This window comes from Danio rerio, chromosome 4 (assembly GCF_052040795.2).
Source record: "Danio rerio strain M-AB ecotype USA chromosome 4, GRCz13ab, whole genome shotgun sequence".
NCBI lineage: Eukaryota > Metazoa > Chordata > Actinopteri > Cypriniformes > Danionidae > Danio > Danio rerio.
Window position 1 is genome coordinate 12,572,903 of NC_141024.2, and position 25,496 is coordinate 12,598,398.

Below are 25,496 nucleotides of genomic sequence, written 5' to 3' on the forward strand. Positions count from 1 at the left end.
GTGTCGCCGATTCATAACTTCTCCACAAGATGGCGGACTTGACCAGGGCTTGACTAAATGCATATACATTTGGTAACAATTTTGTTACTAATTTACGCAACTGTGGTCTTTGGTGATTCAGGAAATAATAAAAATTAAAGATATCGACCAAAAAGTCAAAAAGACATAACTTACAAACAAGGGGAACCAACGTCTACATCTTGAACGGTCTAAAGGTGAGTTTATCAACCAAAATTTTTACTTTATGGAAAAATAATGGTATCAATTCGTTATTGTCTAATATTTGTGAGGAAAATAGTTTTTCTACACTTTCATACAGCTCGACAGTATAGACACTTTGTGTGTTTTGATGCTTCTTCTTCAGATAAAACTGCTGCTGAGCCTACCTGTAAGTCAGAAACAAAATAATTGTGGGTAACGTTAACGTTACGCTTATTTCTTTGTGAATACAAACCATAACCGTGGCAACAAAACATCCTGTCAGGACGGTGTTAAAATGTCTCCTTCGAGCCGGATTCGAACCAGCGACCTAAGGATTTCAGTGATAAACCGCTACAGTCCTCCGCTCTACCAACTGAGCTATCGAAGGGACACGTCACAGACGACAGTTGGAAAATTTTAATGACGCAATGTGCACTCATCATGTAATCCTCAACATGTGTTTTACTGTTTACGGCAATAAATATTTTAGTTAAACTATAGCTAGCGTTAATAAACCGAAAGCCTTGCATATTTAAAGATAATAGCTTAACGTTCACTTCCGTTCTAAAATAGCATGGGTAAAACACTGCTGCAGGTTAACAGGGTACAAATAGCCTAACTAATGTTAAGAGTTATCATCACTTATTACAATACTTACCATGCTGATTTATGACATTTTGTTAAAATGTTTATTACAAGTTTTCTATAAATGCTCACATATATGGCATCGTTTATAAATACATTAATAAATACATTTCTGCCAAAATATTAAAGCATTCCATGTAGTCAGGTTCAAAATCTTTGTTTCAAAGGATTTTTATAGTTTTTATATCTCTTTTTATTAATCCACAATGAAAAATTTCCAAACAGACTGGATCCAGAAACAAAAGGCTGTATATGTTGTGTATAACCAGTCAAATTAAATATAAACACGTCTCTCAGTGAAAACGTTCAGAATATGATATATAAGATAAGAATAAAGTTATGGTTTTGATGTTTGTGAGAGCAGGACAGAACACAAACCTCAAAAACATGCCTCTTTTTTTACTTAGCAGATTGACATTTTTGGTAACATATGTTGTATTACTAGTCTTCTAAAACGACTTTACATATGCTCATAGCATTGTTTAATAAGATATATATCAATTTGCATAAATTTCTAAGACACAAACATCTAAGAATTCAATGTAGTCAGGTTCAAAATCTTTGTTTCAAAGGTTTTTATAGTTTTTATATCAATTTTTATCATTCCATAATTCAGAAAGTTCTGCTAACAGACTGGAAAACATACATATATCAGTGAAATATTTATGAACAAATATATTTTTCCAAACAGACTGGACAGAAACAAAATGATGTGTATATGTTGTGTAAAACCAGTCAAATTAATTATAAACACATCCCTCAATGAAAACATTCAGAATATGATTTATAAGATAAGAAAAAAGTTATAGATTTGGTGTATGTGAGAGCAGGACAGAACAAAAACCCCAAAAACATGGCTTTAATTATTATTTTTTTACTTACTTAGCTGATTGACATTTTTGGTAACATGTTGTGTTACCAGTCTTCTAAAATGACTTTACATATGCTCATATATAGCATTGTTTAATAATCAATTTGCATACATTTCTGGCACACACATCCAAGAATTCCATGAAGTCAGGTTCAAAATCTTTGTTTTAAAGGCTTTTATAGTTTTTATATCTATTTTTATCACTCCATAATTCAGAAAGTTCTGCAAACAGACTGGAAAACATACAATTTTGTGGAGCTATATATCAGTGAAATATTTATGAACAAATATTTTTTTCCAAACAGACTGGACAGAAACAAAATGATATATATATGTTGTGTAAAACCAGTCAAATGAAGTATGAACACATCCCCCAGTGAAAACATTCAGAACATGATATATAAGATAAAATTAAAGTTATGTTTTGGTGTATGTGATTGCTGTTGAAGAGCAGGACAAAACAAAAACACCAAAAACATGCCTTTATTGTGTGTTTTTTTTAACTTACCTAGCTGATTGACATTTTTGGTAGCATATGTTGTATTACAAGTTTTCTAAAATGTAATGTTTACATATGCTCATATATGGCATTGTTTAATAATATACACAATAATGTGCATACATTTCTGGCACAAATATTCCATGTAGTTTGCTTTAAAATTCTTGTTTTAAAGGTTTTATATCTCTTTTTTCATCACTCCATAATTTAGAAAGTTCAGCACAGACTGGAAAACATAGTTTCGTATAGCTATATATCAGTGAAATATTTATGAACATATCCCTCAATGAAAACATTCAGAATATATATCTGATATATAAGATAAGAAGTTATAGTTTTGAAGTACGTGAGTGCAGGACAAAACACAAACTTTATAAATTTATAAAAAACAAAAACACGCCTTTATAAATTAGTTTTGTAAATGAAATATACAGACACTCATCATAAAAACAGAGTAATTAAAATCCTTTCATTAGACTATATAGGGAACGTATAACAAAACACTTTACATAAAAAAAATCACAGTGACGGGAATATGCTACTGTAACTGTTATTTAGGGAACTTGTCAATCTTCACAAACACCGGCCTCCTATTGATAGACGCAGCTGTCTCTTGCTGCGTCTGTCCAATCAGGATTCTGATTTAAATAAGACCACCAGCTGTCACTCACAAATACCATACTGGCAGGTTGAATCCCCCCTCGGTACAAGGACAAAGTGGGCCCGTAAAGACTATTTATAATCAAACAAGGGAGATAATTATCCTTCATACTTGAGGTATCACTCATGTAGTTTAATATTAAAAAGGAAATTAGAAAAGGATATGAGAGTGGATCATAATGATTGTGTTTACCCTAAAATATTCATGATATCAGTGTACAGTGATGTGACAGTAAAACTAACAGTAATGACAAGTTGTAATAAGTATCCACAGATACACAGTCCTGCTTGTTTCAGGATAATAAAGCAGTGATAGATTCAAAAAAGTCACTGTGTACATTAAATATCTTAAAATACTATATTTTACAAAAATAAAATATACTATAATATAATATAATTTAATATAATATAATTCTATATAATATAATGTAATGTAATATAATATAATGTAATATGTAATATAATATAATGTAATATAATATATAATAAAATATAATGTAATATAATATATTATATTATAATATAATAAAAATGTAGTAATTATTTAATTTTGCTGATTTATTTTTCTCATTATATTAAGGTATTAAGGCTAGTAACATTTTAGTCACACTTTACTATAAGGTTTCACTATTTAATTTGTTTACTAACATAAACTAATAATGAAAATACTTGTACAGCATTTATTAATAACCATAGTTCAACATTTACTATCATGTATCATTAAAATCCAAACTAACAACATTTTGTTTCTATTAACTAATGTTAACAAAGAGCAATACTGTAATTAATGTATTAGTGAATACAGTAACTAACATTAACTAATACAACCTTATTGTAAAGTGTTACCTACATTTCTTCATAATTAAAAAAATATTATATAATTATATATATATATATATATATATATATATATATATATATATATATATATATATATATATATATATAAAAATAATTATATATATATATATATATAATTATTTATATATATATATATATATATATATATATATATATATATATATATATATATGTTAAAACATTAGTTTTAGTAACATTAGTATAACATTAGTATAATTAGTAACATTAGTATAATGTTAAAACATTAGTTTTGCATTAAATAAAATAACAAGAAGCCTTTTTCAGTTTGCAATTTTTTCCCATTTTTTTAATGAATTGAAAATTTAAAAGGGCAGCACTTTTTCCACAGACTTTTTTGAAATACGTATTTAAAGGCATTTTCCCATATCAAACATAAAGACTGGCATGACACAATGTTTATATTCCCAAGAGTCTTGTTTCCAAGATTCCAGTGGCCAAAAGTCAGTCATGCTGAAATGTTCATACACGAACAGTTGCGCAGACGCCGCTGAACACTTGTTTGCCTTTGTCTGTTATCTCTCTGTCTACAACTATCCATTCACATTGTCTCAGGGGTTCGCTACTCTGAAAAAAACCAGAATTAATCAAGCTTAAATAGGCAAAACATTATTTATATTCAAAACAATGGACTGAATGAACTACTAATGCTAGACAATGATATCAGCACCTAAATATTGCTGTTTAATCAAACACAATGTGAAACAGGATCCCAACCAAAGCACAAGTATGCAGTTTCGTTTGGATCCTGTGCATCTGTTTTGAGTCTGAAATAGGCTTCTCTTCACACCACAAAGGTTTTAGGGTGGGACAGGCGGGGGGTTAGAGGTCAGGGTCTAGGTATAGGACAAGACAAGGCCCTGCACAGAAAAAAATAGATCCTAGGTGCATCTGCTCAAAAAGCTTAACGTCACACGAGGAGGGTGTCGACTATAAAACCACCAAGCATCCATGGAAAACATCTCAGTCTTTGCCACCAGCTGCAGTGTTCCTCAGTCATCCTCTCTTCTCTAAACCCTCAGAAGTAGCACCATGTGCGACACCGAAGAGTTTGTGGCAGAGTTCGAGGAGGAGGTGAAGGAGCAGGAAGCTGAGGAAGAGGAGGAAGCTGAGGAAGAGGTTAAAGAAGAGGCTGAGGAGAAAGAAGAAGTTGAGGAAGAACAAGAAGAAGCTGAGGAAGGAGACGAACCTGAAGAGACACATCAAGAAGAAGCAGACGATGAGCATGAAGCTGAAGAAGACACCAAACCCAAACCCAAGATGTTTGTTCCCAACATTATACCACCAAAGCTGCCTGACGGGGAGAAGGTGGACTTTGATGACCTCCACCGGAAGCGTGTGGAGAAGGATTTTAATGAACTGCAAAGCCTGATTAACCTGCACTTCACCACCAGGCAGAAGGAGGAGGATGAGCTGGTAGCGTTGAAGAACCGAATTGAACGTCGTCGGACCGACCGTGCTGATCAGCAACGGATCAGAACTGAGCGAGACCGTGAAAGACAAGCACGCCTCGCTGAAGAACGAGCCCGTCGTGAAGAGGAGGCCGCCAAATTGCGTGCCGAGGAAGATGCCAGGAAAAAGAAGATCCTTTCCAACAAGGGCTACGGCGGCTTCCTGCAGAAGGTGGATCAGAAGAAAGGAAAGAAGCTGACCGAACGTGAGAAGAAGACCAAATGTCTGCTAGAGCGTCGCAAGCCACTGAACATCGATCATCTCAACCAGGAGAAGCTGGGAGAGAAAGCTCTCGACCTGTGGAAGTGGCTCAATCAGCTCCACGCTGAGAAGTTTGAGTTGGGAGAGAAGCTAAAGTCGCAGAAGTATGAGATCAAGGTTTTGCGGAATCGAGTAAGTGACCATCAAAAGGGAACCAAGGTTGCGAAAACCACCAGGAAGTCCTGGAAGTAAATTAATCAGATTAATACACAAAACAGAGCCAAAAAGTCTTGCTTTGAACTTTTCAAGGACAACATTTAACGTTTTCTGATTAATGTTTATTCATTTCTCATTGTGCTGTATGACTACTGTATGTGTCATTGGTTTTTATTGGGAATAATGTTTTGTCGCATGCAAGTCTCAAGCTCATTCTCTAAACATATGAAATGCTTTTATGTCTACAAGATTTACATTATGCAGAAATGCAGTTTATTTTCTAATATTTGAATGTATGACTTTTTTTCTTTCAACCTTTGCTTAATAATTGTATATTCATTTCACATTGTGCTGTATGACTTCTGTATGTGTAATCAATTTTTATTGGGAAAACCTATTGTTACATGCAAGTCATTCTGTAAACATTTTCAAAGCTTTTTTTGTTCACAAGATTTACATTATGCAGTAGAAATGCAGTTTATTTTCTATGATTTGACTGTGTGACTTTTTATTTATTTTATTTATTTATTTTATTTATTTATAAAGTGACAATGTACAACATGACATGTTGTGCCAGAGTTAGCTATAAAGCTAATTTACATCTGTAGTCCCTGGGCAGGAAGTAACAAATTTAACAGTTATAACAAATACAATGTACACTTACAGTACAATAAATACAACACATCGTCAATATAATGAAATCAAATCAATGGCTGCATATTTGATTTTGTTTTAGCCAAATTTTAAGAACAGTTTTAAAATTATTAAAAGTGCTGCTCTCTCTGACATACACTGGTATTTTATTTCCACTTTCTTTTTCTTTCAACCTTTGCTTATTAACACAAGTGCTGACAAATATATTGAATTAAAGCAGTGGTTTCATTTTAGAAATTATGCATTATGTATTGACATCACCAAGACCTCTTTCAAGACTGAAATCCACAAAATGTGTAAAAATAAATGAATCAATAAATAAATAAAAAAACAGAAAGAGAAATAAAAAGGTCTTTATTGTAACAAACTTAAGGCACATGTATATGTGTGTAACAGTGGCAATGTTTTAATAGATACTGGACTTACATGGTGTAAACTTACATAATGTAAAGTGTATATTCGCTTTATATCATAAAATGAGACGTTTATCTGGAAAAAATATTTGCATGCTACTACACAATTCCATGAACAGATATGTAACAAATGTGTAAATGATATCTTTTATCCATAAGACCCAGGCTCATGATTTTTTAACTATTTATAAACTAAAAGAATTTAAGTTTACAGCAGTTAGATATGCAATTATCGATATATAGGTAGGTATGCAATTACACTTACTGCAAAGTGTGTATAAAAAAATAAAATGATTTAGCAGAGTATTAAAAAAAAAATTGTCAAAACATTCGGGCATCTCATGCAAACAAGATATTTACACAGATTAAAAGCAAAACACAAAAAAGGTATTTAGGCTTGACCCGACTATAGGGCTCTGATTGCAAACCAATACGCGTTTCACTTAAGTTGCATATAACTGTATAATAATATTTGATTGTAAAGTAGATTCATAAGAAAATGCAACATCATTTGTGAGCTGACAGTTTAAAAGCACATATATCTACCATATACTGTATATAATTCACGCTAACAGTTCAAGTTTGAGGATTTAAGGACCACATGCTGCAATGATGAAGTGATTATTAGAATTATCAAGCCACTTTGGTTTTAAATTATGACCATTAAGGGAGATCTAGAGATCCCGGTTGTTACTGCTGATCAATTTGGGATATGATGTCCCAATGTAGCGCCCGAATCTGTACACCACAATCTCCAGCAGATACTCATCCACTTTCACCCTAACGTTGGTCATATGTTCCCCCGACAGAAGGAAGATGATGGTATAAAGAGCCACCTCAAACTCCGGGCTGACGCCAATGAAACAGCCTCCCACCGGTTTGACCAGACCATTCCAGCTAAACTGCAGATTTAAGACGTGATCATCCTCATCTGGCTGTGAGATTGGAAATGTAAACATTACAAGTCATGCACACAATGCTATATTAACTGATTAGATGAGTTTTCTTCTTAAATAAATATGCAAGGATTAAATACCGTGTCCTTTTTATCTCTGGCCTTATATCCTTTGTAGTCCACGATATTTTGCTTTTCCAGATTGTAAAACTGGATCCAGTTGTGGAGGCCCATGATCTCTCTACCATGCTTGGTTTCGCCGACAAACACATGCTCAAATCCACAGGAATCCTCACTGCATTTGGAGACAAGAGGCAGATAAATATAAACAGGTATGAGAAATAAGCATAAATGCTCAGCATATGAATGACACTTATTGTATGGAATCATATTGTATCTTTTATTTAATGCCATGTCAGCTTCATTGTGATCTACATGGAAAAAAAAAGCTATTTAGAATAATATAAATATAATAAATACATCAACATTGAAACAGACAGACAAACACAAGCTGTATTGCGTTCATATGAATGACACAAATTAGCACATTGAAACAATTGCAAGGTATTTTTAAGGGACAGTTCACACAAAAAAACAACGTTTGCTGTTAGGTTACTCACTGTTAAAAATCTTGCGTAAATATAATATATTGATTTGTTCATAGAATGCAAGTTAATTGCATGAGAGCAAAATCCTGGGCTTAGATTGGGTACCGTGGTATGGGCTAAGAAAAAAACACACAGGATGAGCAATTGAAAAGCAACATATCTGTTTTTTCAGATTTTACTTCGATTACACACAAAAGGTATTCTTCTATATCTTCTAATTTGGATCCTTTCGCTTAATTTTCTGTAGATAAATGTGGAAATTAAAATTTGCATGCAATTAATTGCTAAAGGACTTTGAGAGCCAAAAAGCATATTTAAAGATATACACAATTAATACCCATGATTTCTGATGATACATTGGGGTCCTATGAAGCCAAACAATCGGTCTACGCAAAGAAACTGAACATTATTACCTTTAATCCATTGCCTTAGCAAATAACATTTTTATTATTTTATTAATTATATTATTGTTATATTGTATTCTAGGCAATAATGTTGTAAGCAGAGTTCAGTTTCTTGCACATCTTGATCATTCTTCTTCATAAGAACTTAGTGTATAATCATGAGCAGAAGGTGTTCATTTTATTTAGTATGAATGTGTTTGTTTTGGACTCTGAAAACGTCATTAGTTGTTGTCTTGCATTTAATGAAAACCAAAGAACAACTATTTTAGGATAAAATACTTATTTAATGCAATTAAAGAAAAAGAAAAGTCATCTTTATGAACCTGTGGATCTCAGTTGAGAACATTAATAGCAAATAAAAATTTTTGGCTAAACAATCCCTTTTACATACCAACATAAACAAAATAATTTTATAACTTACGCTCCACTTTTGTCTCTGCGATAGAGCTTGAACCAGATGTCATAGAGCTGCCTCTTAAACTGAGCCATATCCGATTGGGCGCGACCTTTGCTTACTAAATACCTGTGGGCACACTGCATAAACAAAGCCTGTCAGATCAAGGCTGACAAATTATAATCTATCTCTTCAGCCATATGGTAATGTTTGCACAACATTTTTTGTAAGTATTTGCACAATGATGTATGCAATGTCTTTGTATATTGTTGCTAAATCAGTCTCCTCCTTAAACCAACACTACTGTATTAAGGCTCACTTGTCTCACACACCCATATACATCTACCATCATCTACATTTAATCAATATTAGTGCATTTCAATCTGTATTTCACCTTTTAATAAATAAGTAAATAAGAATAATATACATTTAAGTACAGCTAGACCAAGCAGTGCACTACAAATAATATATTGTATACATAGTATAAAAATAATAACAAATCTAATAATTAATGTTGTATATGGATTAAAGACAATATGTGGAGTGTTGGGTTACTTAAAGTAGTTATTGACATCACTAAAATGGTATTTAAAGTAATTTTCTAATTTCTTTGCCTGAAAAATATAATTGAAAGCAATGAAACTCATTTAACTTGTGCAGTCAGTCTGAAAAATGTAACCTTCTTTAGTTAAAATATTATTATTCTGCATAATATATTTGTATAACAATTACTCTGTCTTTCTGATTCTGAATTTTCTCAGAGAGAAATGTTGGATTTATTGACAGAATTTAATGCAAGTTTATTGTAAATAACTGTAACATATTACCTAAAGATAATTGCAGATCATTAATTTGATTACACTAAGTCTTTACTTTGTAACTAATTACACCAAACACTAGACATATTATTTTAGTGTCGGCATCAAGTAAAATTTACAAAGGCGATTCTAATCACATACTAAATGAAAGCAATATATCTACTTTAATTTTTTTCATTATTTACACCATTATTTTTCCTTTATTTATTTACCTTCCTTATTTTTAGTCAGAAAATATCTGTCTATCAAGTAACACTAAATGATAGACAACATGTTTCAAATTCTTTAAGTTGCTAAATTTCAACATGTTCAAACATGATGATAACAAACAGCCAAGAAAAAAACCTAGAAAGGCAGTTTGGCAAGTTTGACACCAATGCTGCAGGTTGTTTATATTTAGCCTGTGGGTGGATGCAAACTTTGTGCTACTTTAGTAAAACAAATGCACTGGTTTTAGTTTGAAAACCTGGCAACCCTAAAAAGCGCAAGCAAAATTGGATAAGGTACCTTCATGACCTCGGTCTTCAGAACAGCATCCAGAAAAAGGCTGTTCTCCTGAAGCTCCTCTTTTGTCACCTGCTCAGCGACTCCGGTTGACGTCTCATAATTATCCAGCAGAGTGATAAAGTCTGAAAAGACAGCATCGATCAAATAACGTTTTAAACACGTTTGTCATAAACTACACTTGATATGGGAATCTAATTCAATTACGGATGCAAATTAAAACATTCACTTAAATGCGTATTAATATAGAATGATCGATGGCTTCTTACAGGCGTAGGTATCAATGCTTTTGAGCTTGTTTTCATTGACATGAGAAAAGAGAGGAGCTCTAGCGCAATCCCTGGCACTATTGCTGCCCTCAGACACAAAGCCAGCCTTGCCCTGTGAAAACAAATGCACTGTATATGACCGATTCATAATAAATATTTTTAATCCGCTGCAATCACATGCTTGCTTATATTTATGTGTAATGATTGTCATAAACATACCTGTAGGTCGATTTTATAGTCTCGTCCAGGTTTCATTCGGTTCACGTCCAGCTTCCACAGTTCATTCAGCAGATTTGAGAGCTCCTGATTGGTGCATTGACTGCAATAGAAAAAGCTTGACATTAAGGCCCAATCCGAATTCTACCCCTTAGCCCACATGTGTCAAACTCAGTTCCAAAAGGGCCACAGCTCTGCACAGTTTAATTCCAACCCTAATTAAACACACTGGATCAAACTACTTGAGTCATTCAGGCTTGTTTGAAACCTACAGGTAAGTGTGTTGGAGCAGGGTTGGAACTAAACTGTGCAGGGCTTTGGCCCTCCAGGAATTGAGTTTGACACCCCTGCCTTAGCCCTTTCCCCTACCCCTCGTTTTGCGCGTTCGCGTCAAGGGGTAGGGATGTCCCAATTCTTTTTAGCTTGAAGGCATAGGGCTAACGGGAAGGGGTGAATACACCTTCAAACAAAGATTTAAATCCCACACTTAAATGTCTGGAATTAGACATACATACAATGTATGGCTGTATTTTTTATTGATATTTTCAGTGTAACTTGAGAAGTATCACTGTAAACGTATTGATCATAGACACATGATGTTGCATTTGTAAAAAGTGAATTTTTTGTGTTGGTTTCATACATGCAAACTACTACTACTACTTCTAATACCAATGCTAATGTAATCATAGTAATAATACAGTCACACGCAAAGTATCAATAATAATGATTTATTAAGATGCAACCATTTTTAAAACATTATTATTATTATTATTATTAGTAGTAGTAGTAGTAGTAATAGTATTAAATATAAAAATATGCTCCATGACATACCTGAAGATACCCACAAGCATGTAATCCAGTGTCATGACAGTAATGACAGACAGATCATATAATTTCTTAATTAAAGTGGTGCCCTAAAATACTAATGAATTGTCACTTTAAATCTTTTTACTTCACTGTCCTTTAAAGCTGTACATTTGTAGTTTTGTACATTTGTCAAGACGTTTTATGTCATTTAAAACCAGTGTTGTTTAAAAAGTAATACATTACAATTTTACGTCAACCAATCTCTTTAAAAAAAAAGTAAAAAACGAAAATTACAATAAAATAACATAGCACATTTATATTCATATTGCGTCCTTAAAAAGTAACTAACACATTTAGTTATGTTTTTTAAAGTGACTTCAGATTGTAATATATAACTTTTTCCCCCAACACTGTTTAAGACATTATAAAAATAGTATTTTTATTATTGTCTGCATAAGTAGGCCATATCTTGTACATAAATATAATAGATATGCAAAATGAAGAGTAAGAAATGTTACTCGAACATTGAAGTAAACATTACATTTTTGCAATTAAATTGAGCACAGATGCCAAAACAGGAAATTCTAAACAACACCGGAAACGTGTTAAATTCAGTCAAAACACGGTGATGTTTATTCGTGTTTAAATCTACATCGACGAACAAACAATAAATCTGAAGGGTAAGGCAAATGTAAAATGTATAAATTACGCATAAATCATTACAATGCGAGTTTTTCCGACTGGTGTATGACGTCACAAAAAGTTGCCAGGTGCTTTTCCTTTCACACACACATTAACGCATGTAACGGAGGAACAAAAGCGTGAAGATTTTAGCACGTTGTTCAATCAGGTAATAAAATGTTGTTTTAAATCTCGTTATTAGCCAAACCTTGTAAGCTGTTTCTGGAGAATTTGAATAAAACCGAATGTACAATGTGGCGTCGCCTTCACTTCAAACAGTTCACTTGCACAACAACAACTAAAACAAACAGGCCTGTGTAAAAACACACATTCACAACATCGTAGACATGCAAACAACATTTAAACATTATAAAGAGCAGAAGCGTTGTAAAGTTAGTCGAGTGAGCAGAAGCTGAATTTGGTGTTTATGTAAATAGATCAGTAAGTTTTATTCATTGCGCACCAGATGGTAAAGTTAAGCTAATTGTGCATGAAAAACAGAAACTTTCACCATAAATAAAACCGATCACATTAACAGTTTAGTAAAGGAAATATATACTATAGTCATAAGGATTTTGTAAAACATAATAAAGTAACATTAATAATCATCAACAGATAAACTTAAAATAAAATGGTAATCTAAAATAAGCGCAAAACGGAAAGACCGTTAAACATCAAATGGATTTATTTTTCTCACCCTTTGGCCATATTTGCAGGTTAATCCACTTCTCTAATTCAAAGAAACACGTTTAGTCATGCGATGATGACAAGTTGTGGTTTTGTTGGGTGTGTCAAAGAGCATGTGTGTGTTTACGCGATGATGAACTATTTGACGGATTGGCCAATCTGGCCAATGAGAGTGGCGAACTGGAACGCTTCTCAATCTGGATTGGTTGCTTTTTCTTAATAGGTGGGACATACGTTACCAATACATTAAAACAATGGTAGCATTGTGCTATTAACAGTACTACTGTGAATAAAAACGTTACTTATATATAATCGAAAACATTTTTGCATACATTTCTAGAACAAAATATAAACTTTAAATAAAGGCAAGTGCAAAATTCTTGTTATTTATTTATTTTTCTGACACAGAGGAAGGTTTTTACTGAGTGAATTTTGTACATCTTGTTATTCTATCTATCTATCTATCTATCTATCTATCTATCTATCTATCTATCTATCTATCTATCTATCTATCTATCTATCTATCTATCTATCTATCTATCTATCTATCTATCTATCTATCTATCTATATTATTATTATTATTATTATTATATTAAAATGCTGCAAAGGGGCCAAATTATTTTTTTCCTCAAGTTTTGTAGAATTGTAAAACTTTAATTTGATCAGTTACATTATGTATAAATCCATCCCCCTGTCAAAGCCTTGAGAATATAGACAAAACTAAGGTTTGGGCTATGTAAATGCTGATGATATGGAGATTTATGGCTAAGCACAATAATAAACAACAACTTAAAATCTCAAAACTCACATGGACTGACTGTCTGAAAAAAAAATTCTGTTAGCTTTCTTATTAAGAGCATTTCATAAACATCATCCATCCCTTATTCTGTGCTTTTTCACATGTCCTACGTAAGGGCACCTGTCTGCTCATTTCCATAGGTGCTCAAAAGCATTTTGCAAACACTCATTAATTTTGATGTTCTTTCCTTTTTTCCAGCAGAAATTGTGTGTGAGGCTCCTCCAGACACTTCATATTCAGTGATAATAAAGGTAAGTCTGCATTCCCATCTATTGAGAGTTTTTGTGGTTTTAAAATTCATTTGTTACCCTGCAGAATTATTCAAGTGAACTGCAAAAGGGGAAATAATAGTAGGGTCATGATTTCAGGTTAATCTGCAGGGATTATCAACTTAAAGTGAGATGTATTTCTATTTGTAGTATAGCATATTTCTAGTTTTTAATTAATTTTCATCCACAAAATGTTTAATTTATTTATTAATTTTATGCCAAGTAGCATATATGCCAACTCATGCAAATAAAACATACTCGGAAACAAAGACCAGAAGACTCTTGCAACTTCAAGCAGGATTTTTTGTTAAGAGCTAAAGAAGATTTAGGGGTACTCTGCTTACAGTAACACTCCATTTAGTTTATTTTCCTTTTTTACTTTTTAGCACATAATCTAAATGGTTTAACAGCAACACTTGTATCTATTTTATTGATATATTTATTTTTCTATCAAGAGTTTCGCAGCTGTGTACAGTGGCCAATATACATTTAAAATTGTAGTTATATTATAACTATAGTGTAATTTTCTTGACATTATAAGCATGGATATTTGATAAGTTAATAAGTTGATATTTGGTTTCTGTCTTGCCTTTTTTGTCTCCATTATATGTAAAATGAGCCAGGTCATAGTTTTACTGCTGCTCCTGTCACTTTTGATGTTGATTAAATCAGGATGGGTGAAACTTTAGAGTCTGGACAAGACCTGTTTATCTTCTTACTTCATTTGCATCCTTTGTTAAAGTTGTCTTGCCGATGCTGTTCCAAAACTCCGCTTTTGTTTAGAAATAGGTTCATTTTACAAGTCACCTACACTGTAAAACTAAACTCTAAATTAGCATTGCATCAACTTTTAATCTTGAAAAGTAGGAAAAGGTGAATTTTATTAATATTTTTAATAGTTTAAAGTGCCATATTGTCTAGGTTGGGGTTGTATAATACTGTACTTTGTAATAAGCTGCCAGCACATTTTTCTGTTTATTTACAAATCTTTTTTCATTATACATTATTTCTTATACATGATATTATTTAAAACTCCTAAATTCTGTTTTTGTAAAGCTGTAAATAAACGTGAAACAGTTTGTAAATCACAAAATACAGAAACTTTTAGTTAACAGATTTTTTGTACATAAAGTTAAATATAGGAGTTTTACCTTTTTTTGTATCCATTCAGCCGATCTCTGGGAACACTTTTAGCTTAGCTTAGCATAGATAATTGAATCGGATTAGACCATTAGCATTGTAAACACATTTCTAACTAGTATATATTTATTTCATTTCAGTTTTTGTAATTATAGTTTATCTATCAACAGAACATGTTCAGTGTCGACTTGAGCAGTTTAATGTCTGCAGAGCTTATATTAACTCTTGTGCAAACCTCTTAGTAATAAAAATAAAATATATGTTTGAACAGACACTGAATCCAAAATGGCTCTAATGGAGGTGAAACAAATAAAATAAAAATGAGGAAGATTAAGACAAAATTCTTCATGGGCTGCAGGACATCATAAAATCCAACATTGCAATTTTTTGTAATTCTGCGATATATTTTGCAGTATGAATACAAATTCACCTGATTACTTGTATGTATCATTTCAAAGTGCATAAATTATCATAAAATACTGCAAATATAGATAAATACAATAAAGAAAAAGATGCAAATTAAATACACACTGTTTTATTTTTTTCCAAGGAGGTTATCAGTATTCAGGTACAGAAATTGAATAATGAAAAGCAAAATAATACTGCTTAACCCTAAAATCTCATTTAAGTATTTAAAATTATATTATTAAAGATATTTTATTATTTTAATATTAATGATAAAGATTATATATTTAAAATTTTTCATTAAAGTTCCAAACAGTGCAATTTCAACGTTGCATATATTTTGAGATGTGACTATTGCAAATGATCACATTGCGATATCAATGCTGAATGATATATTGTGCAGCCCTATTGTGTATGTAGTCAAAAATGCCTAGTTTATCTTTTTTTGAGCAGATGTTTTATACATGATTTTGCACCACAAAATTTGTACTATAAATTCTGAAAACGATTAATTATTTTTGCCTATTATTATTTAATTTGAGTATTTTTTGTTAATTTCAGTTAGTATCATTATTGTGACTTTTTTATGTAACAAAAATGTTTTGTCTCTTTTACTAAAATAAACTTACTTTCATGAACCTTTAACTTAAAGGGATAGTTCAACAAGTGGAGGATGAGTAAATGATTACACAATTTTCATATTTGGGTGAATTAAATCGTGCTCAATTTGTATTTACCATGAAAAGTACCATGAAATGTGTCTGTTTCAAAAAGTATTGAATTACTAATCCAACATTGTTGTAGACCAAGATTTTGGTCTTGTTTAACTGAATGGGATTGAGTGTAGAAATGATAGTCTAGTGGTAAAATGCCTTGATGTGCAATGTGGAGTTGTTTCAGGAGACCTGGGATCTAGTCCCATTCTGGGCACATTTAGACTTTATGTCTTCACACTCTAAAATATTTAAATATTGTCAAACTTCTAAAGATATATTCCATAGCTTCATTTTATTGTTTTGTCTTTCAGGAAGGACTTTAGTACACAGCTTTTTATTTAGCTTTTTTTGTTCCTTAATATACCTTTTTGTAGGTTGTATCATTGCCAATTACCTCTTGAGGTAGCTGGCATCACCTTAAAGATCCGAGGAATTTCTTGTGTGCTTGTGTAGCTCAATCGGTAAAGCATGTGGTCTAGTGATGCAACTGGAGTGGGTTTGATTCTCGCTAAAGTTTTATTTATTTTTTTAGCAGATGCTTTTATTTAAAGCTTAAAACATCTTAAACATCATTAAAAAGTGGGCAAGCACTAGTGGACTTAGTATGAACCTGTATTTTAAGTTTGAAAAATGATTTTTTTTTAGTGACCTCTGGAAGCTTATTTACACCAATAACTGTATTAAATTAAATGAGTACCTCAATACTAATCTCCTTATAAGCACAACTGATTAGATAAGGTCATAAATTGTGGTGTTTTTTAATTTACATGCATAATGTCTGTTTATTTCTGTTTCTCTCTACAGAATGAAGCATGTGTTCAGATCATGCAGTCAACAGACGAAGAGCTCTGGAACGTTTGGATTGATCTTCATTGCAGTGATGGACATCAGCTGCGGACAGGTAAGACCTCTCGCTCGTTTTTGTGTTATGTGCTATCGGTTACCATCACTTCCTTTCTGGAGAGGTCACCTCTCTAGAAAGGAAGTGATGGTAACCGAAACGGGGAGAGAAGGGACGGGGGTCTGGATTTTTATAGAGCTAATTTTTTTTTTAGTAAAAAGTAGCATAACCCCTGCTGTACATGGCCCCGAAGGTCAGGGGAGGAACGTTTCATCCTCCCCCTTCATTCACGCCGACACTCACACATATCGCAGTGATCTGGCTGGGATTGAACCAGCGACCTCTTAACCCTTGAGGCAATGCTCAACCACTGAGCCACAGTCACATACCATATGGTGTGCTGGAACTTATATTTGACCTTTCATCTGCTCCGTAAAGTAGTTAAGTTCAAATGGATTCGAACCCTGGTCTCACTGATGAAAGCCCAATGCTTTACCAAGTGAGACACTGAGTCTGTTTTATGCTGTTGTTGGTTGCTTTGTCTCATGTTGTGTATATTTCTGCTAATGCTGCTAAGGAAAACTACCGACTGTGGTATTCAATCCTAAAACATTCTGATCTCAAGGTAAACGATTTTCTTCTACGCTATTGAGCTAGTGACATTCTGAGTTGTGTTTTTGTGTCTTGTATGTTTTCATTGTTAACATGCTATATTATCGGTAAGGAAGACCAGCAACTCTGGGATTCGATCACAAAAGTTTCGGATTAAAAGACAAATGATCAAGTTCTACGCCACTGGGCTGGAGACACTTTGTGTGGTGTTTTTGCGCTGTGTATGTTTTCATTGTTAACATGTTATATTATTGGTAAGGAAACCTGCGACTGGGATTCGATCACAAAAGTTTCTGATTTAAAGACAAACAATCATCTTTTGCACCACAGAGCTAGCGACATGTCGAGTTGTGTTTTTGCATTTTGTGTTTTAACATGTTATGTTACAGGTAAGGAAAACCTGCGACTGTGGGATTTGATCCCAAAACATGATTCCCTTCAAAGAACTTTCTGATTAAAAGGCAAATTTATAACTTCCATGCCACTGAGCTAGCGCTGCTTCTCAGGTGTGTTTTTGCATCTTGTATGTTTTCATTGTTAACATGTTATTGGAAAGAAAACCTGCCCTTGTGGTATTCAATCCTATAACTTCATCATTCACAGGTAAATGATTAAGTTCTACGCCACTGAGCTAGAGTGAGTTTAGAGCGTGTTTTTGTGCTTTGTATGTTTTCATTGTCAACGTTATGTTGTAGGTAATGAAAAACTGCAACTTTGGGATTCGACCCCTGAAGTCAAATGTTTTCAGAGAACTTTCTGATTCAAAGGCAAGAGACTAACGTCTTTGCCACTGAACTGGCGACGCAGAGAATTATGTTTTTGCATCTTGTATGTTTTCATTGCTAACATGTTATAGGAAAGAAAACTTGCCATGGAGGGATTCGATCCCATAACTTTTTGATTCATAGGCTAACAAATATACTTTGTGTTACTGTGCCAGTGCTGCTTTATTATGTTTTTGTGTGTAGTATATTTACATTTTCAACACAGGTGAAGAAAATCTAAACATTAGACTGAAAGAATCTAAAAGATTACATGAAGGGTCACAATCTTAGTGGCGTAAAATGATATTTGTTTGCCTTTGAATCAAAGTTTTGGGTTCTAATCCCACAGCCACATTTTATTTGTTCATTTATTTTCCGATACTTACATAGTATTGAGAGTGCTGACCACCTACAATCCCTGTCAGTACCAGGATTTGAACTTGTGATGTTTTGTGTCTTGGCGTCTTGTATATTTTCATTTTTAACATGTGACAGGAAAACTCACAATTGTGGGATTTGATCATAAAGCAACATTTTAAGGTGTGTTTTTTGATTGAAAGGCAAATGATCATTACATGCACCACTGAACTTACGACACTTCATAACAAGTGTCAGATTGTTGTATATGTTTCATTCCATAAGCCGCTGAGTTTGGAATGCTTCGTGATTTTTCAGTCTTGTTTGCATATATAAATTGTTTTTCGGTATACGGAAAACATGGATGTACACCCAAAACTTTCTGAGCTGAAGGCAAATGATTACCTGTGAAACTACAATGCTTGTGCATGTCATTTTGTTTTATGGTTTTGTATATTTGTATTGTTATGGGTAAGATTCAAACTTAAAGCCTCCAGATTTGAAAGCAAATGTTTTTTTCCCTCTGTACCACTGAGCTTGCGATGGTTATCTTCAAGAATTGTCAAGAACAATCATGAGGGTCATTAAGATATTTATTCATTCTTTACATTTCAAATGCAAACTTGTAAACAACAAAATCTGTTAATGCAAATCAGTTTACCAGAATTAGAAACACATCAACCAAGTTCATCAAACCTGTGCTGTAGAGCTTCATCAGCTGCTTCAGGTGTTTTCAATCAGGTTTTTAGTTTTTAACTAATTAAAAATAACAGGTACAGCACCCTCCTGCGGACAATACCACAAGAGGGAAGAGCTCCCTCTTGTGGACAAAAAGTGAATGTGAAAACAGCAGCTCCCTCCGGTGGACAATAAGTAAATGTGAAAACAGCTGCTCCATCTTATGGACAACAAGTAAATGTTAAAACAGCAGCTCCCTCTTGTGGACAATAAGTGAATGTAAAAACAGCAGCTCCCTCTTGTGGACAACAAGTAAATGTTAAAACAGCAGCTCCCTCTTGTGGACAATAAGTGAATGTAAAAACAGCAACTCCCTCTTGTGGACAACAAGTAAATGTTAAAACAGCAGCTCCCTCTTGTGGACACCAAGTAAATGTTAAAACAGCAGCTCCCTCTTGTGGACATTAAGTGAATGTAAAAACAGCAGCTCCCTCTTGTGGACAACAAGTAAATGTTAAAACAGCAGCTCCCTCTTGTGGACAATAAGTGAATGTTAAAACAGCAGCTCCCTCTTGTGGACAATAAGTGAATGTTAAAACAGCAGCTCCCTCTTGTGGACATTAAGTGAATGTTAAAACAGCAGCGCCCTCTTGTGGACAATAAGTGAATGTTAAAACAGCAGCTCCCTCTTGTGGACAATAAGTGAATGTTAAAACAGCAGCTCCCTCTTGTGGACATTAAGTGAATGTTAAAACAGCAGCTCCCTCTTGTGGACAATAAGTGAATGTGACTACAGCAGCTCCCTCCTGTGGACATTAAGTGAATGTGAATACAGCAGCTCCCTCTTGTGGACGATAACTTAATGTTAAAACAGCAGCTCCCTCTTGTGGATAATAAGTGAATGTGAAAACAGCAGTTGTGTCTGATCCTGAACATGTTGAGACACTGTCCACGTTCATCTTGCAGTAGAGCTCCTTTAGCTGCTTCAAGAGATTTCAACCAGGTTTTAAATTAAAAATTAAATTATTGAAATAACAGGCACAGCATCATCTTGTGGACAATAATACAAGAAGAAGGTAATAGTTCCCTCTTGTGGACAATAAGTGAATGTGAAAACAGCAGTTGTGTCTGATCCTGCTGTTTTCACATTCACTTATTGTCCACAAGAGGAAGCTGTTCAACTGATTTTGCATTAATTACTAGTTAAAAATAACTTTAGTTGTACTAAATTTAAACAACTAATATGTGACAAAACAACACAATTATAGATTAAATTTGTTGACTTTTTTGATGCTTCTTTTAATAGCCAGGGGGCCACAATGTGCTAGGGCAGTGGTTCTCAAACTGTGGTAGATGTACCACTAGTGTTACGCAGGTCACTTCTAGTGGTACGTGGAGGAATCCATGAGTAAATGAAAGAAAAAAATCAATACAATTTTAATAATTTGATGTGTGTGATAACACCAATGTGGTCAGCACTGTTTGTTCTCTAAAGCCTACGATCAAAGCACTGTGCTTAGAATGTTTACTTTAGTGCAATCAATCCAATTGGTGCAGAACTAAAGAAAGAGGTGCATGGTTCCTGCAGAGCAGATACACGCTAGATCAGTGGTCCACAACCCTCGGGCCACAGACCAGCACCGGTCTGTAGATCAATTGGTACTGGGCAGCAAAAAAAAAAAAAAATTATTATTTCTGTTCACTTCTTATCTGAGTCTGAATGATCATTTATTTTGAAATGGTTAAATGGTTTAAGATACCTTACCTTGTTATGTTTTACAGTATAGAAATATAAAGTCTTCTTTTTGCTCAGACAGTAGTAGGGGATGGCACAACTGATTAGCGTACTTTAAATGCATTTATGTTTTGTATAAAAGTCTTTAACCATTAAATAAACCATTAACTCACTCTGGATTAAGTTCACAGTACTTATTAGGGTTACTTTTTTTTAACTCAAATGGTTTGTTGCCATCGGTTTCCTCAAACAGTTTGAGTCACCTTAACATTTTGGGTTTTACAGTGAAACAAAACACAATTTTAACAGAACACTCAAGCTTTATTTAAGATAAATCTGTTTGCCTCATTTACACACTGCTGACCTCAATATTAAAAAAACTTGTAACATTTCTAAGCTGCTAATAATGATATAATCTGGGTTTGATTAGAGATATTGCTATAAAATCACATGAACATACTGTATTCACCAAACAGCAAAAACACAAGACCAGCACTACATACTGATGAAAATACTGATTTATCTCCACATTGTAAAACCATTTAATTTATCCATGCTAAGAATACATTTTACAATGAAAATCAGAGCAGCCTAAATACTTTATAGTGCACAAAGAAAAACTGTTCAAGATGTTATTTTACCATTACTTGTCTAAATTTCTCTGTAACACATCACATAATTGGCCAAACCCATGCAATTAGGGACTCTTTTCTCTCCATTCTCCACCCTCAATCCATTCAATCTAAACACATCTTACTGCAAAAAATAAAAAAAATCTTAACCATTCCATTTCCTGTTTACCAATCTTCCTCTTCCAGCGACATTGCCTTTCATATTTATTGCAGACTAATATTTATACTACTGTAAACATTTATTGAAGACTAGTAGATTATAGGTAAACTATCCCATTGTTTTTATTGTGGTTACAGCTGGTTGGTGTGTCTACAGTTTTGCACTAGTGTGTGTGCACACCTGATGGCTGTTTAATCAATTGGTTAATGTGTGCGCTCATTCGGAAGCCTTTGCTTTGAGATTGCAAGGAAATTACATTATGATACATTTCTGTGTCAAAAGCATCCAAGTGTGTTTAGAGTTTTTAAAATCACTGTGTGTAATGTTTTGCAAAAACTGTGAAGCTGACAATGTGCTTACAGTTGTGCAAATCTAGCCTAGTGTTTTGCTAATTGTGGAAAAGTTAAATTTTAGTAAGCAATCATTAAAAACTTTAAATTAAAAATGAAAGTTTTTCACTAATTAAAATAACAAGCACAGCAGCCTATTGTGGACAATACCACAAGAGGGAGACAGTATTACAAATATTCTCCATCCTCTAATGCAAATTATTATAAAGTCATTTGTCTGGCAGGCAGACAAAAGTATGGTTAGGGACGAAAACAAAACAAAAAATTCAATGGTATACTCTGGACTTTTTGTTTTGAAGTGTCAGTATATGATAGTTAATATGTCATTTTAATATCTTGTTTAATTTATAAGGCTTTGTAACATTTCATACAACAAATTTAGAAAATCAAAGCAATCAATTATTAAATTAAGCAATTAAATATTTTCATCACTCAATTTTAACTGCAACTTTATTCTATTTACAAGCTTTTTGCACTATGTGTGGCTTTATACTGTATGTTTTGCACTATATACTGTTTTGCATGTACACAACTCTGGTTTGCATTTCTTGCCATGTGCCCTTAAATGTAATTGTGTTGTTTACAATTTATTCTTATTTATCTTTTAGATTGTGTGTAATTGTATTTTCTTTTTAAAATTATACTATTTGTATTTATATGATCTGTTATGCATCTAGGGTCTGAGAGTACACAATTTTGATTCTCTACATATCCTGTACATGTGGTTAAATTGACAATAAAGCTGACTTTGACCAAACTGAAAATCGGTTTTGCTGGATTTAATATATGTTGGGTATATGCTTGAGCAAAATGTTATTGTTATTTGTTCAAAGTTTGTTAACTTTTCTTTTAATGATAAAATATTGTCTGTTTTGTTGTTTTCTTCAGAAATGGTGAGGATAACAAAATTGTCCATTTGTTGTATTTGAAAAACAGGGTTATTTCACCAATTTTGGATTTATTAACACTTGTTTTCACACAATATTCAGTCAATTAACATTTCCAAAATACTTTTAGTATTAAGTATTTAGTACAATAATTATATATATATATATATATATATATATATATATATATATATATATATATATATATATATAAATAAAATAAACATATGACAAAGAAAACACAGTGAAATTTTTTTTCTTCCAAACTCTAAACATAGGGCAAAAGCTTTACACTATGTTTATACTCTTTTTTTTTTTTTTTTTGAGCGCAACAGCATTGAAAATATTGTTTTTTTTTTCCTTTCAATTTTTTTTCAATCTGACCTGGAGGTGGCAAGTTTGATTCTCCAGCACAGGATCAGATGTCCATCCTGGATGCAGCAGAGGCTTCAGGATCTTCTCAGACTGAAAAGGTAAATCTGGCATGCTAGTGTCTCCAAGAGACAATATAATGTGTGATGTCAACAAGAACATGAGGCAAGTCCTGAAGATCATACTGCTTACTGTGGAGCATTCTTTTATATTTTCCTTTTTATCCAACTAATTGTGTTGGTGTAATTATGGGAGAAAACTGTGGTTCTTTGGCTGTAATCATACCACCTATATCTGTGCTAGCACCTCAACCAACCAAATAACTGTATAATTTCTAGAAGAGAGAGAGAGAGAGAGAGTGCGTGTATAAAAAGTTTAATTGCAAAAACAAACAACCACTGTTTTCAGAGTTTCTCAGACATTTTTGTAAGAGGTTGTACTCTACAATACTCAAATGTAAGAAACAATTTTTGAAAATTACAAAAAAAAAATCTCCATGAATTTTATGCAATTGTACTTAGACGCACAAAAACAAACATGATATCTGATAAAAAAAAACGAAAAGCCGGGTTATGTTTTTGCAAAAAAAATTAAAAATCCAGTCATTTGTATGCATAAAGCTTATTCAATTTTATTATTGAAACTGTTCCTTCTGGACAAAAAACTAGTGCTAATGTTTTGACTGAATGACTGGATTTAGAATCAAGTTCTGATTCTAAACTGATCAAGTTTTGATATTGTAAAAAAAATAAATAAATAAAAAATAAAATTGTAATGTAGACTATCAAAATATGGTTTTGGACAGAAAATGTACTGTGTAATGTAGTTGTGTTGCTGTGTTCAGAGTTTAGAAAACCTACTTACAGTGTTGGTAAATGCTTGTTAGCAATTGAGAAAAACTGAGAATAAATGCCATTAGTACTCTTACTCAAACACAGAACTATAAAAAAAGTAATTCAGAGAAACTGAGAAGCATTGGTTCTTGCATATTTGATTGTCCATTTACCACTTTTAATGTGCATGAGGTGGAAGAAAAAAAAAAGCAAAAAATGTACCTAGTACTTCAGTTTGAATAAAACTGTATCGAGTAAAAAGCTTTTTTTTCTTCAGAAATGAACTCAAGTAAAAGTTGTTAGCTTGAACTATTACGGAGTATAAATCCTCTGTTATAATAATCAGGTAAAATTTTAAATTATATGAATCAAATTGCATAAAATTTAAATATTAATTGTAATATATTTAATTTAAATTTATTATCTTTTTATAATACAACTTTTCACTGTACAAATGAAATATTTTAGAATGTGGTCCCTCACTTGAGGATAATATTCGGGGTCTGTGGCATATCATTTGAGTGATCAATACCTCTGAACAGCTGGTTTAAGGTTAACGTTTATTAAAATAAGCCCCCTTAGTGTAAAGCTCTTTGAGAGTCCAGAAAAGCGCTAATAAATGTAAGGAATTATTATTATTATTATAAAACACATTGTTTGTCTTGTAGGTCTGAAGAAGATGGGGGCTGTTCTTTACACCTCACTTAAAGGAGATTGCAGATCCTGAAGACTTTTCTTTTGTGAACTGCAGGCTTTACATGGTCATGTGTCAAGAGTATTTAGCAATTTATTTGGTTACTTTTACGAGCACATTTTCTTTAGGCTAGTATTCAAGTTTCTTAAATCCTGTGGCATTAAGGCGTAACTGGCTATTTAAAAAAATTTGCATAAAAAGCATTTTGATGTTCGAGATGTGTCTGCAACTCTTGTGTGGATTCCATTACCCACATATTTGCTGTCAAAAAGTGTGC

General features: G+C 33.0%; 3 protein-coding genes and 1 non-coding gene across 10 annotated transcripts in view; 2 read left to right on the top strand and 2 right to left on the bottom strand.

Annotated features, from left to right (window-relative positions):
• Window positions 1–501: 501 nt before the first annotated feature.
• On the bottom strand, window positions 502–589 carry trnay-gua (transfer RNA tyrosine (anticodon GUA)). Its single transcript is given in 2 exon segments — window positions 502–537; window positions 553–589. It is a non-coding gene; the product is annotated as a tRNA-Tyr (tRNA).
• A 4,126-nt stretch (window positions 590–4,715) lies between these two features.
• tnnt2c (troponin T2c, cardiac) lies at window positions 4,716–6,609 on the top strand. The gene has a single exon (NM_181499.3). The coding sequence runs from the start codon at window positions 4,788–4,790 to the stop codon at window positions 5,658–5,660; it is 873 nt and encodes a 290-aa protein (NP_852476.1). The 5' UTR covers window positions 4,716–4,787; the 3' UTR covers window positions 5,661–6,609.
• Window positions 6,610–6,615: 6 nt separating this feature from the next.
• On the bottom strand, window positions 6,616–13,088 carry si:dkey-222f8.3. Of its 3 annotated transcripts, none has more exons than NM_001044967.1 (7): window positions 12,985–13,088; window positions 10,803–10,902; window positions 10,584–10,695; window positions 10,318–10,439; window positions 9,020–9,132; window positions 7,728–7,881; window positions 6,616–7,626 (listed from the first exon to the last, which is right to left on the bottom strand). In NM_001044967.1, exons 1-7 carry the CDS (start codon window positions 12,993–12,995, stop codon window positions 7,366–7,368), a joined length of 873 nt encoding a protein of 290 aa, NP_001038432.1. In that variant the 5' UTR covers window positions 12,996–13,088; the 3' UTR covers window positions 6,616–7,365. The 3 variants fall into 3 exon arrangements, with proteins under 3 accessions (NP_001038432.1, XP_087103211.1, XP_087103210.1); XM_087247085.1 differs by having other exon boundaries at window positions 9,020–9,274; window positions 9,548–10,439; window positions 12,985–13,062; XM_087247084.1 differs by having other exon boundaries at window positions 10,803–10,993; window positions 11,122–13,062.
• Window positions 7,788–25,496, top strand: part of LOC147844651 (uncharacterized) — a 56,551-nt gene continuing 38,842 nt past the window's right edge. The window contains exons 1-5 of one of the 5 annotated variants that reach the window (XR_015482867.1): window positions 7,788–7,918; window positions 13,973–14,025; window positions 17,109–17,205; window positions 23,711–23,793; window positions 25,194–25,435. Coding sequence is in view for 3 of the 5 variants with exons in the window: in XM_087248097.1 (XP_087104223.1) it covers window positions 17,110–17,205; window positions 23,711–23,793 (179 nt within the window). In the remaining 2 variants the exon portion in view is untranslated. Of the gene's footprint in view, window positions 7,919–12,389; window positions 12,457–13,972; window positions 14,026–17,108; window positions 17,206–23,710; window positions 23,794–25,193; window positions 25,436–25,496 lie in introns of those variants that run through there. The other 4 variants (XR_015482866.1, XM_087248097.1, XM_087248098.1 and 1 more) reach the window with 4 other exon arrangements.

Bases quoted from the DNA above. Each gene is read 5' to 3' on its own strand.
- tnnt2c (NM_181499.3), top strand. From the start codon at position 4,788: ATGTGCGACACCGAAGAGTTTGTGGCAGAGTTCGAGGAGGAGGTGAAG.
- si:dkey-222f8.3 (XM_087247084.1), bottom strand. From the start codon at position 10,925: ATGTCAAGCTTTTTCTATTGCAGTCAATGCACCAATCAGGAGCTCTCA. The intron at 10,696-10,802 runs GTATGTTTATGA...TTGTTTTCACAG, and splicing joins ACTATAAAATCGACCTACAG to GGCAAGGCTGGCTTTGTGTC. The intron at 7,627-7,727 runs GTATTTAATCCT...CCAATCTCACAG, and splicing joins CCAGAGATAAAAAGGACACG to CCAGATGAGGATGATCACGT.